Source organism: Hylobates moloch, unplaced genomic scaffold (genome assembly GCF_009828535.3).
Source record: "Hylobates moloch isolate HMO894 unplaced genomic scaffold, HMol_V3 SCAFFOLD_1, whole genome shotgun sequence".
NCBI classification, from domain to species: domain Eukaryota; kingdom Metazoa; phylum Chordata; class Mammalia; order Primates; family Hylobatidae; genus Hylobates; species Hylobates moloch.
The window spans coordinates 147,282,706-147,295,078 of NW_026652276.1; the positions used below are offsets into that span (position 1 = coordinate 147,282,706).

The window sequence follows — 12,373 nt, forward strand, 5'->3', positions numbered from 1 at the left end:
GGATCAGATTCACACATAACAATATTAACGTTAAATGTAAATGGGCTAAATGCTCCAATTAAAAGACACAGACTGGCAAACTGGATAAGGAGTCAGGACCCATCAGTGTGCTGTATTCAGGAAACCCATCTCATGTGCAGAGACACACATAGACTCAAAATAAAGGGATGGAGGAAGATCTATCAAGCAAATGGAAAACAAAAAAAGGCAGGGGTTGCAATCCTAGTCTCTGACAAAAGAGACTTTAAACCAACAAAGATCAAAAGAGACAAAGAAGGCCATTACATAATGGTAAAGGGATCAATTCAACAAGAAGAGCTAACTATCCTAAATATATATGCACCCAACACAGGAGCACCCAGATTCATAAAGCAAGTCCTCAGTGACCTACAAAGGGACTTAAACTCCCACACAATAATAATGGGAGATTTTAACACCCCACTGTCAGCATTAGACAGATCAACGAGACAGAAAGTTAACAAGGATATCCAGGAATTGAACTCAGCTCTACATAAAGTGGACCTAATAGACATCTACAGAACTCTCCACCCCAAGTCAACAGAATATACATTTTTTTCAGCACCACACCACACCTATTCCAAAATTGACCACATAGTTGGAAGTAAAGCTCTCCTCAGCAAATGTAAAAGAACAGAAATTATAACAAACTGTCTCTCAGACCACAGTGCAATCAAACTAGAACTCAGGATTAAGAAACTCACTCAAAACCACTCAACTACATGGAAACTGAACAACCTGCTCCTGAATGACTATTGGGTACATAATGAAATGAAGGCAGAAATAAAGATGTTCTTTGAAACCAACGAGAACAAAGACACAACCTACCAGAATCTCTGGGACACATTCAAAGCAGTGTGTAGAGGGAAATTTATAGCACTAAATGCCCACAAGAGAAAGCAGGAAAGATCCAAAATTGACACCCTAACATCACAATTAAAAGAACTAGAAAAGCAAGAGCAAACACATTCAAAAGCTAGCAGAAGGCTAGAAATAACTAAAATCAGAGCAGAACTGAAGGAAATAGAGACACAAAAAACCCTTCAAAAAATTAATGAATCCAGGAGCTGGTTTTTTGAGAAGATCAACAAAATTGATAGACCGCTAGCAAGACTAATAAAGAAGAAAAGAGAGAAGAATCAAATAGATGCAATAAAAAATGAAAAAGGGGATATCACCACCGATCCCACAGAAATACAATCTACCATCAGAGAATACTACAAACACCTCTATGCAAATAAACTAGAAAATCTAGAAGAAATGGATAAATTCCTCGACAAATACACCCTCCCAAGACTAAATCAGGAAGAAGTCGAATCTCTGAGTAGACCAATAACAGGTTCTGAAATTGTGGCAATAATCAATAGCTTACCAACCAAAAAGAGTCCAGGACCTGATGGATTCACAGCTGAATTCTACCAGAGGTACAAGGAGGAACTGGTACCATTCCTTCTGAAACTATTCCAATCGATAGAAAAAGAGGGAATCCTCCCTAACACATTTTATGAAGCCAGCATCATCCTGATACCAAAGCCAGGCAGAGACACAACCAAAAAAGAGAATTTTAGACCAATATCCCTGATGAACTTTGATGCAAAAATCCTCAATAAAATACTGGCAAACCGAATCCAGCAGCACATCAAAAAGCTTATACACCATGATCAAGTGGGCTTCATCCCTGGGATGCAAGGCTGGTTCAACATACGCAAATCAATAAATGTAATCCAGCATATAAACAGAACCAAAGACAAAAACCACATGATTATCTCAATAGACGCAGAAAAGGCTTTTGACAAAATTCAACAACCCTTCATGCTAAAAACTCTCAATAAATTAGGTATTGATGGGATGTATCTCAAAATAATAAGAGCTATATACAACAAACCCACAGCCAATATCATACTGAATGGGCAAAAAGTGGAAGCATTCCCTCTGAAAACTGGCACAAGACAGGGATGCCCTCTCTCACCGCTCCTATTCAACATAGTGCTGGAAGTTCTGGCCAGAGCAATCAGGCAGGAAAAGGAAATAAAGGGTATTCAATTAGGAAAAGAGGAAGTCAAACTGTCCCTGTTTGCAGATGACATGATTGTATATCTAGAAAATCCCATTGTCTCAGCCCAAAATCTCCTTAAGCTGATTAGCAACTTCAGCAAAGTCTCAGGATACAAAATCAATGTACAAAAATCACAAGCATTCTTGTACACCAATCACAGACAAACAGAGAGCCAAATCATGAGTGAACTCCCATTCACAATTGCTTCAAAGAGAATCAAATACCTAGGAATCCAACTTACAAGGGATGTGAAGGACCTCTTCAAGGAGAACTACAAACCACTGCTCAATGAAATCAAAGAGGATACAAACAAATGGAAGAACATTCCATGCTCATGGGTTGGAAGAATCAATATCGTGAAAATGGCCATACTGCCCAAGGTCATTTATAGATTCAATGCCATCCCCATCAAGCTACCAATGACTTTCTTCACAGAATTGGAAAAAACTACTTTAAAGTTCATATGGAACCAAAAAAGAGCCCGCATTGCCAAGTCAATCCTAAGCCAAAAGAACAAAGCTGGAGGCATCACGCTACCTGACTTCAAACTATACTACAAGGCTACAGTAACCAAAACAGCATGGTACTGGTACCACAACAGAGATATAGATCAATGGAACAGAACAGAGCCCTCAGAAATGATGCCGCATATCTACAACTATTTGATCTTTGACAAACCTGACAAAAACAAGAAATGGGGAAAGGATTCCCTATTTAATAAATGGTACTGGGAAAACTGGCTAGCCATATGTAGAAAGCTGAAACTGGATCCCTTCCTTACACCTTATACAAAAATTAATTCAAGATGGATTAAAGACTTAAATGTTAGACCTAAAACCATTAAAATCCTACAAGAAAACCTAGGCAATACCATTCAGGACATAGGCGTGGGCAAGGCCTTCATGTCTAAAACACCAAAAGCAATGGCAACAAAAGCCAAAATTGACAAATGGGATCTCATTAAACTAAAGAGCTTCTGCACAGCAAAAGAAACTACCATCAGAGTGAACAGGCAACCTACAGAATGGGAGAAAATTTTTGCAACCTACTCATCTGACAAAGGGCTAATATCCAGAATCTACAATGAACTCAAACAAATTTACAAGAAAAAAACAAACAACCCCATCAAAAAGTGGGCAAAGGACATGAACAGACACTTCTCAAAAGAAGACATTTATGCAGCCAGAAAACACATGAAGAAATGCTCATCATCACTGGCCATCAGAGAAATGCAAATCAAAACCACAGTGAGATACCATCTCACACCAGTTAGAATGGCCATCATTAAAAAATCAGGAAACAACAGGTGCTGGAGAGGATGTGGAGAAATAGGAACACTTTTACACTGTTGGTGGGACTGTAAACTAGTTCAACCATTGTGGAAGTCAGTGTGGCGATTCCTCAGGGATCTCGAACTAGAAATACCATTTGACCCAGCCATCCCTTTACTGGGTATATACCCAAAGGAGTATAAATTATGCTGCTATAAAGACACATGCACACGTATGTTTATTGCGGCACTATTCACAATAGCAAAGACTTGGAACCAACCCAAATGTCCAACAACAATAGACTGGATTAAGAAAATGTGGCACATATACACCATGGAATACTATGCAGCCATAAAAAATGATGAGTTCGTGTCCTTTGTAGGGACATGGATGAAACTGGAAAACATCATTCTCAGTAAACTATCGCAAGGACAAAAAACCAAACACCGCATGTTCTTACTCATAGGTGGGAATTGAACAATGAGAACTCATGGACACAGGAAGGGGAACATCACATTCCGGGTACTGTTGTGGGGTGGGGGGTGGGGGGGGGCGGGGACAGCATTAGGAGATATACCTAATGCTAAATGACGAGCTAATGGGTGCAGGAAATCAACATGGCACATGGATACATATGTAACAAACCTGCACATTGTGCACATGTACCCTAAAACCTACAGTATAATAAAAAAAAAAAAAAAAGAAGTTCACATGTTAGGATGAGGTTAGGGTGTGTGGAATAACAGGGAAACTGATCAAGTATTTTCTCCAAGGAGTTCCCCTAAAGTCCAAGCTTGATCTAGGAGAATAGGGACAATTAGCAGATGATAAAGTACCAGATCCCAAATAGCTTTCAGTGTTAGTACACAGCAAAAGTCAGTAACCAGTAGGTACTAGGTACTAGGACTCACACACCAAATCTAGCAGTCATCTGGTTTCCTATGCCTATGAGTAAAGAATGGATTTTACATTTTTAAATGTTAAATGTAAAAAAAATTAATCTTTACCTGAGAATAGTTGTGCAAAGTTTTGAGAACACAGAGGGATATCACCAAAATGGCAGAGTGGAAGTAATCTGGCTTCACTTTCCCCTACAGAAAACCCAAAACAAATATCCACTGCTAAGACTATCACCAGCAACATCCCGGAACTCAAATCTGAGGCTGAGACATTACGCAGAGCCACAGAGAAGTAAAAAACTCTGAGCCTCAGAAGAAAGAACGTCTCTATTTGCAATGCCCCTACCCAAATCTACTGAGGCACCACAAGTAGAAAATACCCCCCAGACTTGTGGTTTCTACCCTGGAGAAAGTGAGACTGAGGTGGACAGCCATTTTCCCCACTCTACTACCTTATATTCCCTGGCAGGAAAACTGCTTTTTACCTCAGCCCATGGGAAGTATTCCAAGTGCCTATAGAGACAAAAATCCCTGAAAGCATCTAGGGATAAAGAGGGAAGGTGAGACTAGCAACTGCAGCCCATGAAACTCTGCTTTTTATCTCAGCTAAAGGAGATGCCAAATCAGTGTGGCTGTTCAACAGCACCACATTGTATGAGGCACACTCCATGGGTTTTCTGGGCACAAACCCCCTAGCTAGCTTTCCCGCAAAGCTAGAGTACCTTCTTGGGGCCCCTTACTCTCAGTTCAGGATGGTCAGTACTTTGAGCGTTTCTAAGAGTCAAGGCAGACCTGGGCTTAATGTTCCATATAGTGTTGAAAAGGAAGCAGTGATCTAGAATTAAGGAACTCAACAGGCGAATACAAATAACCTCTAAGCAAACATACTCTAGAAAGACCAGAAGAAGCCACTCAGCAAAGACTGGCATAAATAACTAATCCTTCAATGTAAAGCCATACATGTATGTCCACAAGAAACAGCAGCAAACAGGGAGCCATGACCTCTCCAAACAAACAAAGCAAGGAGCAAATGACCAACTCTAATGAGACGATGATGTGGGAGCTCTCAGATCAGTAATTCAAAACAGTAGTTTAAGAAAACTCAGCCGACTCCAAGATAATACAGAAAAGCAATTCAGAAATTTATCAGTTTAAGAGATTGAAATAATTTTTAAAAAATCAAATGGAAATCCTGGAAATGAGAAATACATTCGCTGAAGTAAAAAATGAATTTGAGGCTTTAAAGAGCAAAATGAGTAAAGCAGAAGAAAGAATCGGTAATTTCAAAGACAGGCTATTTGAAAATACACAGAGGTGAAAAAAGGAAAAATGATGAAACGAAAAAATGTCTACAGAAAATGACCTCAGAAGAGCACATCTAACAGTCACTGGAGTTCAAGAGGGAGTTTAAAAAGAGCAAGATGCAGAAAGCTTGTTCAAAGAAAGTATATATAGTAAACATGAATAGATCTAAGTGGAGAGATAGGCTGAAATACAGTAATAGCAGGGGATTTCAACACCCCACACTCACTAATAGACAGATCATCCAGACATGAAATCAACAAAGAAACATCAATGACAAACTAAACACTAGACCACATAGGTCTAAGTGACATTTATAGAACATTTTATCTAACAGCTGCAGAATACAAATAATTTTCTTTTTCTTTTTTTTTTTTTTTTGAGACAGAGTCTCACCTGTCGCCCAGGCTGGAGTGCAATGGCACAATCTCAGCTCACTGCAGCCTCCGCCTCCTGGCTTCAAGCGATTCTGCTGCCTCAGTCTCCTGTGTAGCTGGGACTACAAGCGCGTGGCCACCACGCCCAGCTAATTTTTGTATTTTTAATAGAGACAAGGTTTCACCATGTTGGCCACGATGGTCTCGATCTCCTGACCTCGTGATCCACCCACCTCAGCCTCCCAAAGTGCTGGGATTATAGGCGTGAGCCACCGTGCCTGGCCTGACAAATTCTTTTCATCAGCACATGGAACATTCTCCAGAACTGACCACATATTAGGCCACAAAACAAGTCTCAACAAATTCAGAAAAGTAAAAATCATATCAAGTACCTTTTCTGATCACAATGGAATAAAACTAGAAATCAATAACAAGAGGAACTTTGGCAACTATACGAACACAGGAAAATTAAACATGCTTCTAATCAGTGGGTCAATGACATTAAGAAGGAAATTTAAAAAATTTTTGAAACATATTAAAATGGAAACCCAACATATTCAGTCTATGGAATACAGCAAAAGCCAATACATCAAATGCCTACATAGAAAAATAAAAAGCATTAAAATAACAAACCTAATGATACACCTCAAGGAACAAAAATAGCAAGAATAAATCAAACCCAAATTTTTTAGAAGGAAAGAAATAAGAAAAATCAGAGCATAAATAAATGACTGAGACTAAAAAATACAAAATATCAATGAAATGAAAAGTTCGTTTTTTGAAAAGATAAACAAAATCAACTAACCTATAAAGAAAAAAAAAAGGAGAGAAGACCCAAATAAAATAATAAATGAAAATGGATATATAACAACTGATACCACAGAAATACGAAGGATCGTTAGAAACTATTATGAACATGTATATGCCAACATATTGGAAAACCTGTAAGAAATGAATAAATTCCTGCACATATACAATCTACCACGATTGAACCATGAAGAAATAGAAAACCTGAACAAACCAGTAATGAGTAATGAGATTGAAGCAATAATAAAAAGTCTCCATCAAAGAAAACCCTAGGACCTAATGGCTTTACTGTTGAATTCTACCAAACCATTGAATAATACCAATTCTACTCAAACTTTTTCAAAAAATTGACGAGGGAATACTTCTACACTCATTTGATGGGACCAGCATTACCTGACACCAAAACTAGACAAGAACACAACAAAAAACTACAGTCAGTATCTCAGATGAAGACAGATGCAAACATTCTCAACAAAATCCTAGTAAACTGAATACAACACACATTGAAAAGATTATTCAGCATGATCACGTGGGATTCAATCCAGGGATACAAGAACAGTTCATATGCAAATGAGTAAATGTGATATATCTCATTAAGAGAATAAAGAACAAAAACTGTATGATCATTTTAATAGATGCTAAAAAAGCACTCAACAAAATTCAACATCCCTTTATGATAAAAATGCTCAGCAAACTGGGTATGGAAGGCACATACCTCAACACAAAAAAGGCCCATATCTCGCTCCTGCTTCTGCCATGTAAGATGCCTGATCCCCCTTTGCTTTCCACCATGGTTGAAACTTTCCTGAGGCCCCGCCCAAAGCAGGAACTGCTATGCTTCCTGTACAGCCTGCAGAATCATGGGCCAATTAAACCCCTTTCTTTGTAAGTTACCCAGTATCAGGTATTTCTTTATAGCAATGTGAGAACAGACTAACACACCAACCATTCCCATATACATATTCCTGACCCAGGCTTTTCTCTCAATCTCCAGTCATGACTGCTGCACACTTACATATGGATTTTTCTATAGGAAGAGGGTGGGAACTAAGATTTATGAAGTGTCTACTGTGTGCTGCACACTAAATAGTATCTTAATGCATCAGGAATCATAGGTGGGAATGATGGAAAGAAATACCTACTCCCTTCTAGCTAATGTAAGCTGAAGGAGCTTGCCCAAAGTAGATGCGGGAGCTCTCAGGAGGGAAAGAAAGGCTGAGAACCACATAGAGGCACCAAGATGCTCCAAAGGGTCTTGGGAGCAGGAGCTGTTTACAAGTCTCATTAGGACACTATCTTTGCAATTTATGCACTCTGTTTTCAGTCTTTTATTCCTTTTGCTCATGACTCAAACTCTAGAGATGGGGGATCAAGTTGGGAAAGGTTGGATCATATATCTAGTCCTTGAAAAGGCAAGGTCACTCCTGCTAAAAGCCTCACCTGAGTGCATCCTATGTGGAGAGATTCTTCCCTAAAGAAAATCAAGCTGTTTTCACTCAAAGGTGGCAGACTGGAAGCTGGGTAGCCCCAAATCACACATGGCCACCTTGAGAGTTGCTGTTACCACTACCTGACAGATGAGAAACTGAAGCTCCAGGGGTTTCTGTAAGCTGCCAGGGTTGTGCCGCCTCATCACTCTGCTGGCTGTCCTCCATGCTGCCCTGCGAGGCATCTCACGCTCCTCATCCTGCTCCTGTATTCCTCCCGTCTCTCTGTATCCCATCAGCCAGCCTTGAACGTATCTCCCTCCCTCCATCATGACTGCTCCTGCCTGAGCTGAGGCCCTAACAGGATCCACGACAGTGGCTTTTAACTTGTCTGCCTGCCTCTAGGTTCTTTTCTTCTTCCAGCACCCATTCACTTTGGTTGTATCATTAACTTGTTGAAATCTTTCAAAGGCTTAATGTCACCAATCAGATAAAATTTAAATTCTGTAGCATGAAAGGCAAAGAAAGCCTATGCTCACCTTTGCAAATTCATCTTTCATGATTCCCTGATACTCTCCAAAATATTCATTGCAGGGCTCTGGCCTGCTGGACACTTCAAGTGCCCCAACTGCTCCTTCCCTCTTTTCCTTGCTTTCTGTCAGGAATACCTTTCCCATCCTAGTTATCCTGGCGGTTCCTAAGCAACATCTAAAGCCCATGTCAATCCACCTTCACTAAGGAACTTCCTCTAATTTCTTCGGGCTCGGTACTTTTTGGTGTTTTCTGTATATAGCCACATATATATTGATAATGCTGGACTAGGATGAGTGGTTTACATATTTGTAAAAACAGTAGTGGTATTTAGTAGTACATATAATATTCATTGAAAATATTTTCTTTTCTTTTTGTTGTTTGAGATAGAGTTTCGCTCTGTCACCCAGGCTGGAGTACAGTGGTGCGATCTCAGCTCACTGCAAGCTCCGCTTCCTGGGTTCATGCCATTCTCCTGCCTCAGCCTCCTGAGTAGTTGGGACTACAGGCGCGCGCCACGACGCCCAGTTAAATTTTTTTTTTGTATTTTTAGTAGAGACAGGGTTTCACCGTGTTAGCCAGGATGGTCTCGATCTCCTGACGTCGTGATCTGCCCGCCTCAGCCTCCCAAAGTGCTGGGATTACAGGTGTGAGCCACTGTGCCCAGCCGAAAATATTTTCTAAGCACTTACTATGTGCCAAGTACCATGGTAAATTCTTAATATGAATTACTCTTATTTAATCCCCACAGTTCTACCTAAGAAATGGATGCTATTCAGGAAAAATAGCTAATGCATGATAGGCTTAATACCTAGGTGATTGGTTGATAGGAGCAGCAAACCACCATGGCACATATTTACCTGTGTAACAAGCCTGCACATCCACCCTGGAACTTAAAATAAAAGGAAGGAAGGAAGGGAGGGAGGGAGGGGAAAGGAAAGAAAGAAAAAAAAAAGGAAGGAAGGAGAGAGAGAAAGAAAGAATGAATGAAAGAAATGCTTATTATTATAATACCTATTTCACAGATGAGAAAACAGAGGTTAACTACCCTGTACGGGATGCAACAGTAAACAGTGGAGCCAAGATATAAGCCAGATAGTCTGACCCCAGAAGCCTTACCTGGAATCACTATGTGCTGCCCTCCCCTTTCCACTATCAGACTGCAAATGTTTCTTAGCTGTAGAAACCATGAACATTTGCACTTTCCCAGTTCAGCGTCTAGCATAGAGCAGATAAGAAATACCTACTGAATGGTATGTAAGGAAATACACTCATGGAAGATCGAATTCCTTTCTGCTTGATAGGGCTCAGATATGGTGCTGTCTGAGGGTGGAATCCTAAGGTGGAGGCAGCCACCACCTCTTGGGAACCTTTTCAATGTCACAGTTTGCACTCACCACAAGCTTTTTCCTGATAGCCTCTAGTTTTTCAGTAGCTGCAGCCAGTTCTAAGTTTGCTTGGGCTAATGCTTGGCGTTTTGGCTCCACATCACAGTAGACCTGAAAATTCATGAATTAATACAGATACAAAGAGGATAAGTAATCATTCAATCCTAGATAGGATGGATGCTTTACAATTAAAATCTCTAATTCATCTAGCAATTTCTCTTTTTTTATTGAGATAGGGTCTTCTCATGTTGCTCAAACTGGTCTTAAACTGTGGGGCTCAAGGGATCCTCCCACCTCAGCCTCCCAAAGTGCTGAGATTACAGGTGTATGCCACCACACCTGGCCTGTTATTTTTCAGACACGGTAACACCTAAAGGCAGAGCACAATCCACATAGCCTTCCACATTCTCTCTGGTCCACCATTATTTTACTTATTTAATCTGGACCTTAGAGTTACAAGTACCTGCATAAAATGCGATGTAAGTCAAACACCATTAAGATACTAAAATCAATTTGTCATAAAATGTGAAGATACTCCTCATATTACTAGAAATGGCATTGTGCAGGAACTATAGCCAACGTTGAGATCATGTCTAGCCTTTAAGGCAGAAAATAAGTGTGGAAAAATTCTCCACACAGAAAGGAGGGTGGGAGATATCCACACAACATCAACCACACTGTCACTTTCTTTTCTAAGTTCCCAGCCACCTTAAGCATATGTTGTTTGAATGGACCATCTGAGAATTTAGGTGATCAATTTTTTTCTGCTGGTGTGGAGAGAGGAAGGAAATTAAATTTTCTTTCCTATTTTATAGCAAAATAACACAGAATGCAGCCACAGTCAAGCTCTATGCTTGTCTTTTCACCTATTGTACGAATAGAAGATGGGGCTGAGACATTTTATTATGGAGAGAGGCTGTACATCAACCACAACCTGTCTAAACTCTTGCTTTATGAAGATTGCCACTAAAGAGAGAGAGATCAAGAGAGTCCTATCCCTGTGGGCCCCACAGGATAAAGGAAATAACCTGGCTTTATGAAAATTACTTTGGGAATTGAATTGACTACATTGACTTTTTCTCAGTAATTCCATATTTGAATATAACATACAACCCTCTAAGACAAAAATGAGAGTTCTTCAGAGTTGTAGGCCATGCATTGTTCCCTTATTAGATCAAGTACTCAGCAAAGTGCTTGGGATACAGTTGGTCGGTGATAAATATTTGATAAATAAATGACTACATGAAATTATAATCTATCTCTACACTGCCGAAAAGTACAAATTTTAGATTAGATCACATATAGGCACAAAACTTACCTGTCATTAAAATACTAAAGCAAAGAAATGGTTATTTCCTCATCTCACTATGTCAACAATACAGATGGTGTGAATATTTGCTTTGAGAGCAGGCGCTACATTTAATCTGATGTGAATTCAGATTTGCAGTTGTTTCAAGTCAACATGAATTAAATATTTAAATGTAAATAAGTAAAATTCATATATGAGTTTTCATCTAATTACTTACTGCTCTTTAATCTAAAGTAGCCAATCACTCTGCCCAAAAAGATAGTTTCTAACATTTCAAATATCCTCCTGTAGAGAATTGTTTAACATGCTCATGTCTTATTCTTAGAACTACATATCCTTATTCAGAAAATCAAATAACAAATTTTACTCTTCTTGCTGACCTAGAAATTGATGTGTTTGCAGCCCTTTGTGGAGAACATCTGTAAACTATCAATTTAGGATTGATACCTCATAGAATTTAATGATGTTGATGACCCAGGCACACAGGCCAGCTGCTGCAAAAGATTTGGTTCGAATCAGGTTTGGATTAAACTCTGGGTCTTTCAAATACTGTTCATTCACCACTTTTAGACAGTTCTCTGGAATGTGCTCTTTGTCATAGTTAATTAATGCTTGCAAAAAATCATCAACCTGCAAAGCAAAAAGATTTATTGCAATGAACCCATTTTGGCTGCAGAGAAAATTCCAAGATCAAAAGTTAAAATCAGCTTTTAGGACTCACATTACAAAAGCAAAATTGGCAAGCTGCATTTATCCTACTGTTTGACTTTTTCAGTCTTTATAGTATGAAGTTAGAATTAGCAATGGACACTTTCAAAACCTCTTCTATCCCAGGGTAAAATATTCAGTCCCGGCACAGGAGGTATTCACATTTTGAAGAAAAGAAAGGCAGAAAACAGAAAGCAAAAAACGCACCAAAAAAAGCCCCTGTGCTTCACCTTCCTATACATTAGTAACATTTTTCCAACCTAAGAAATCCATGTAATTT

At 39.4% G+C, this 12,373-nt stretch overlaps 1 protein-coding gene across 1 annotated transcript in view; it reads right to left on the reverse strand.

Annotated features, from left to right (window-relative positions):
* The window catches only part of DNAH11 (dynein axonemal heavy chain 11), a 363,007-nt gene that overhangs the window by 113,152 nt on the left and 237,482 nt on the right, over window positions 1-12,373 (reverse strand). Inside the window, exons 60-61 of the mRNA XM_058446556.1 lie at window positions 11,833-12,015; window positions 10,086-10,187 (exon numbers count right to left, since the gene is read on the reverse strand). Coding sequence (XP_058302539.1) covers window positions 10,086-10,187; window positions 11,833-12,015 — 285 coding nt within the window. The remainder of the gene's footprint in view (window positions 1-10,085; window positions 10,188-11,832; window positions 12,016-12,373) is intronic.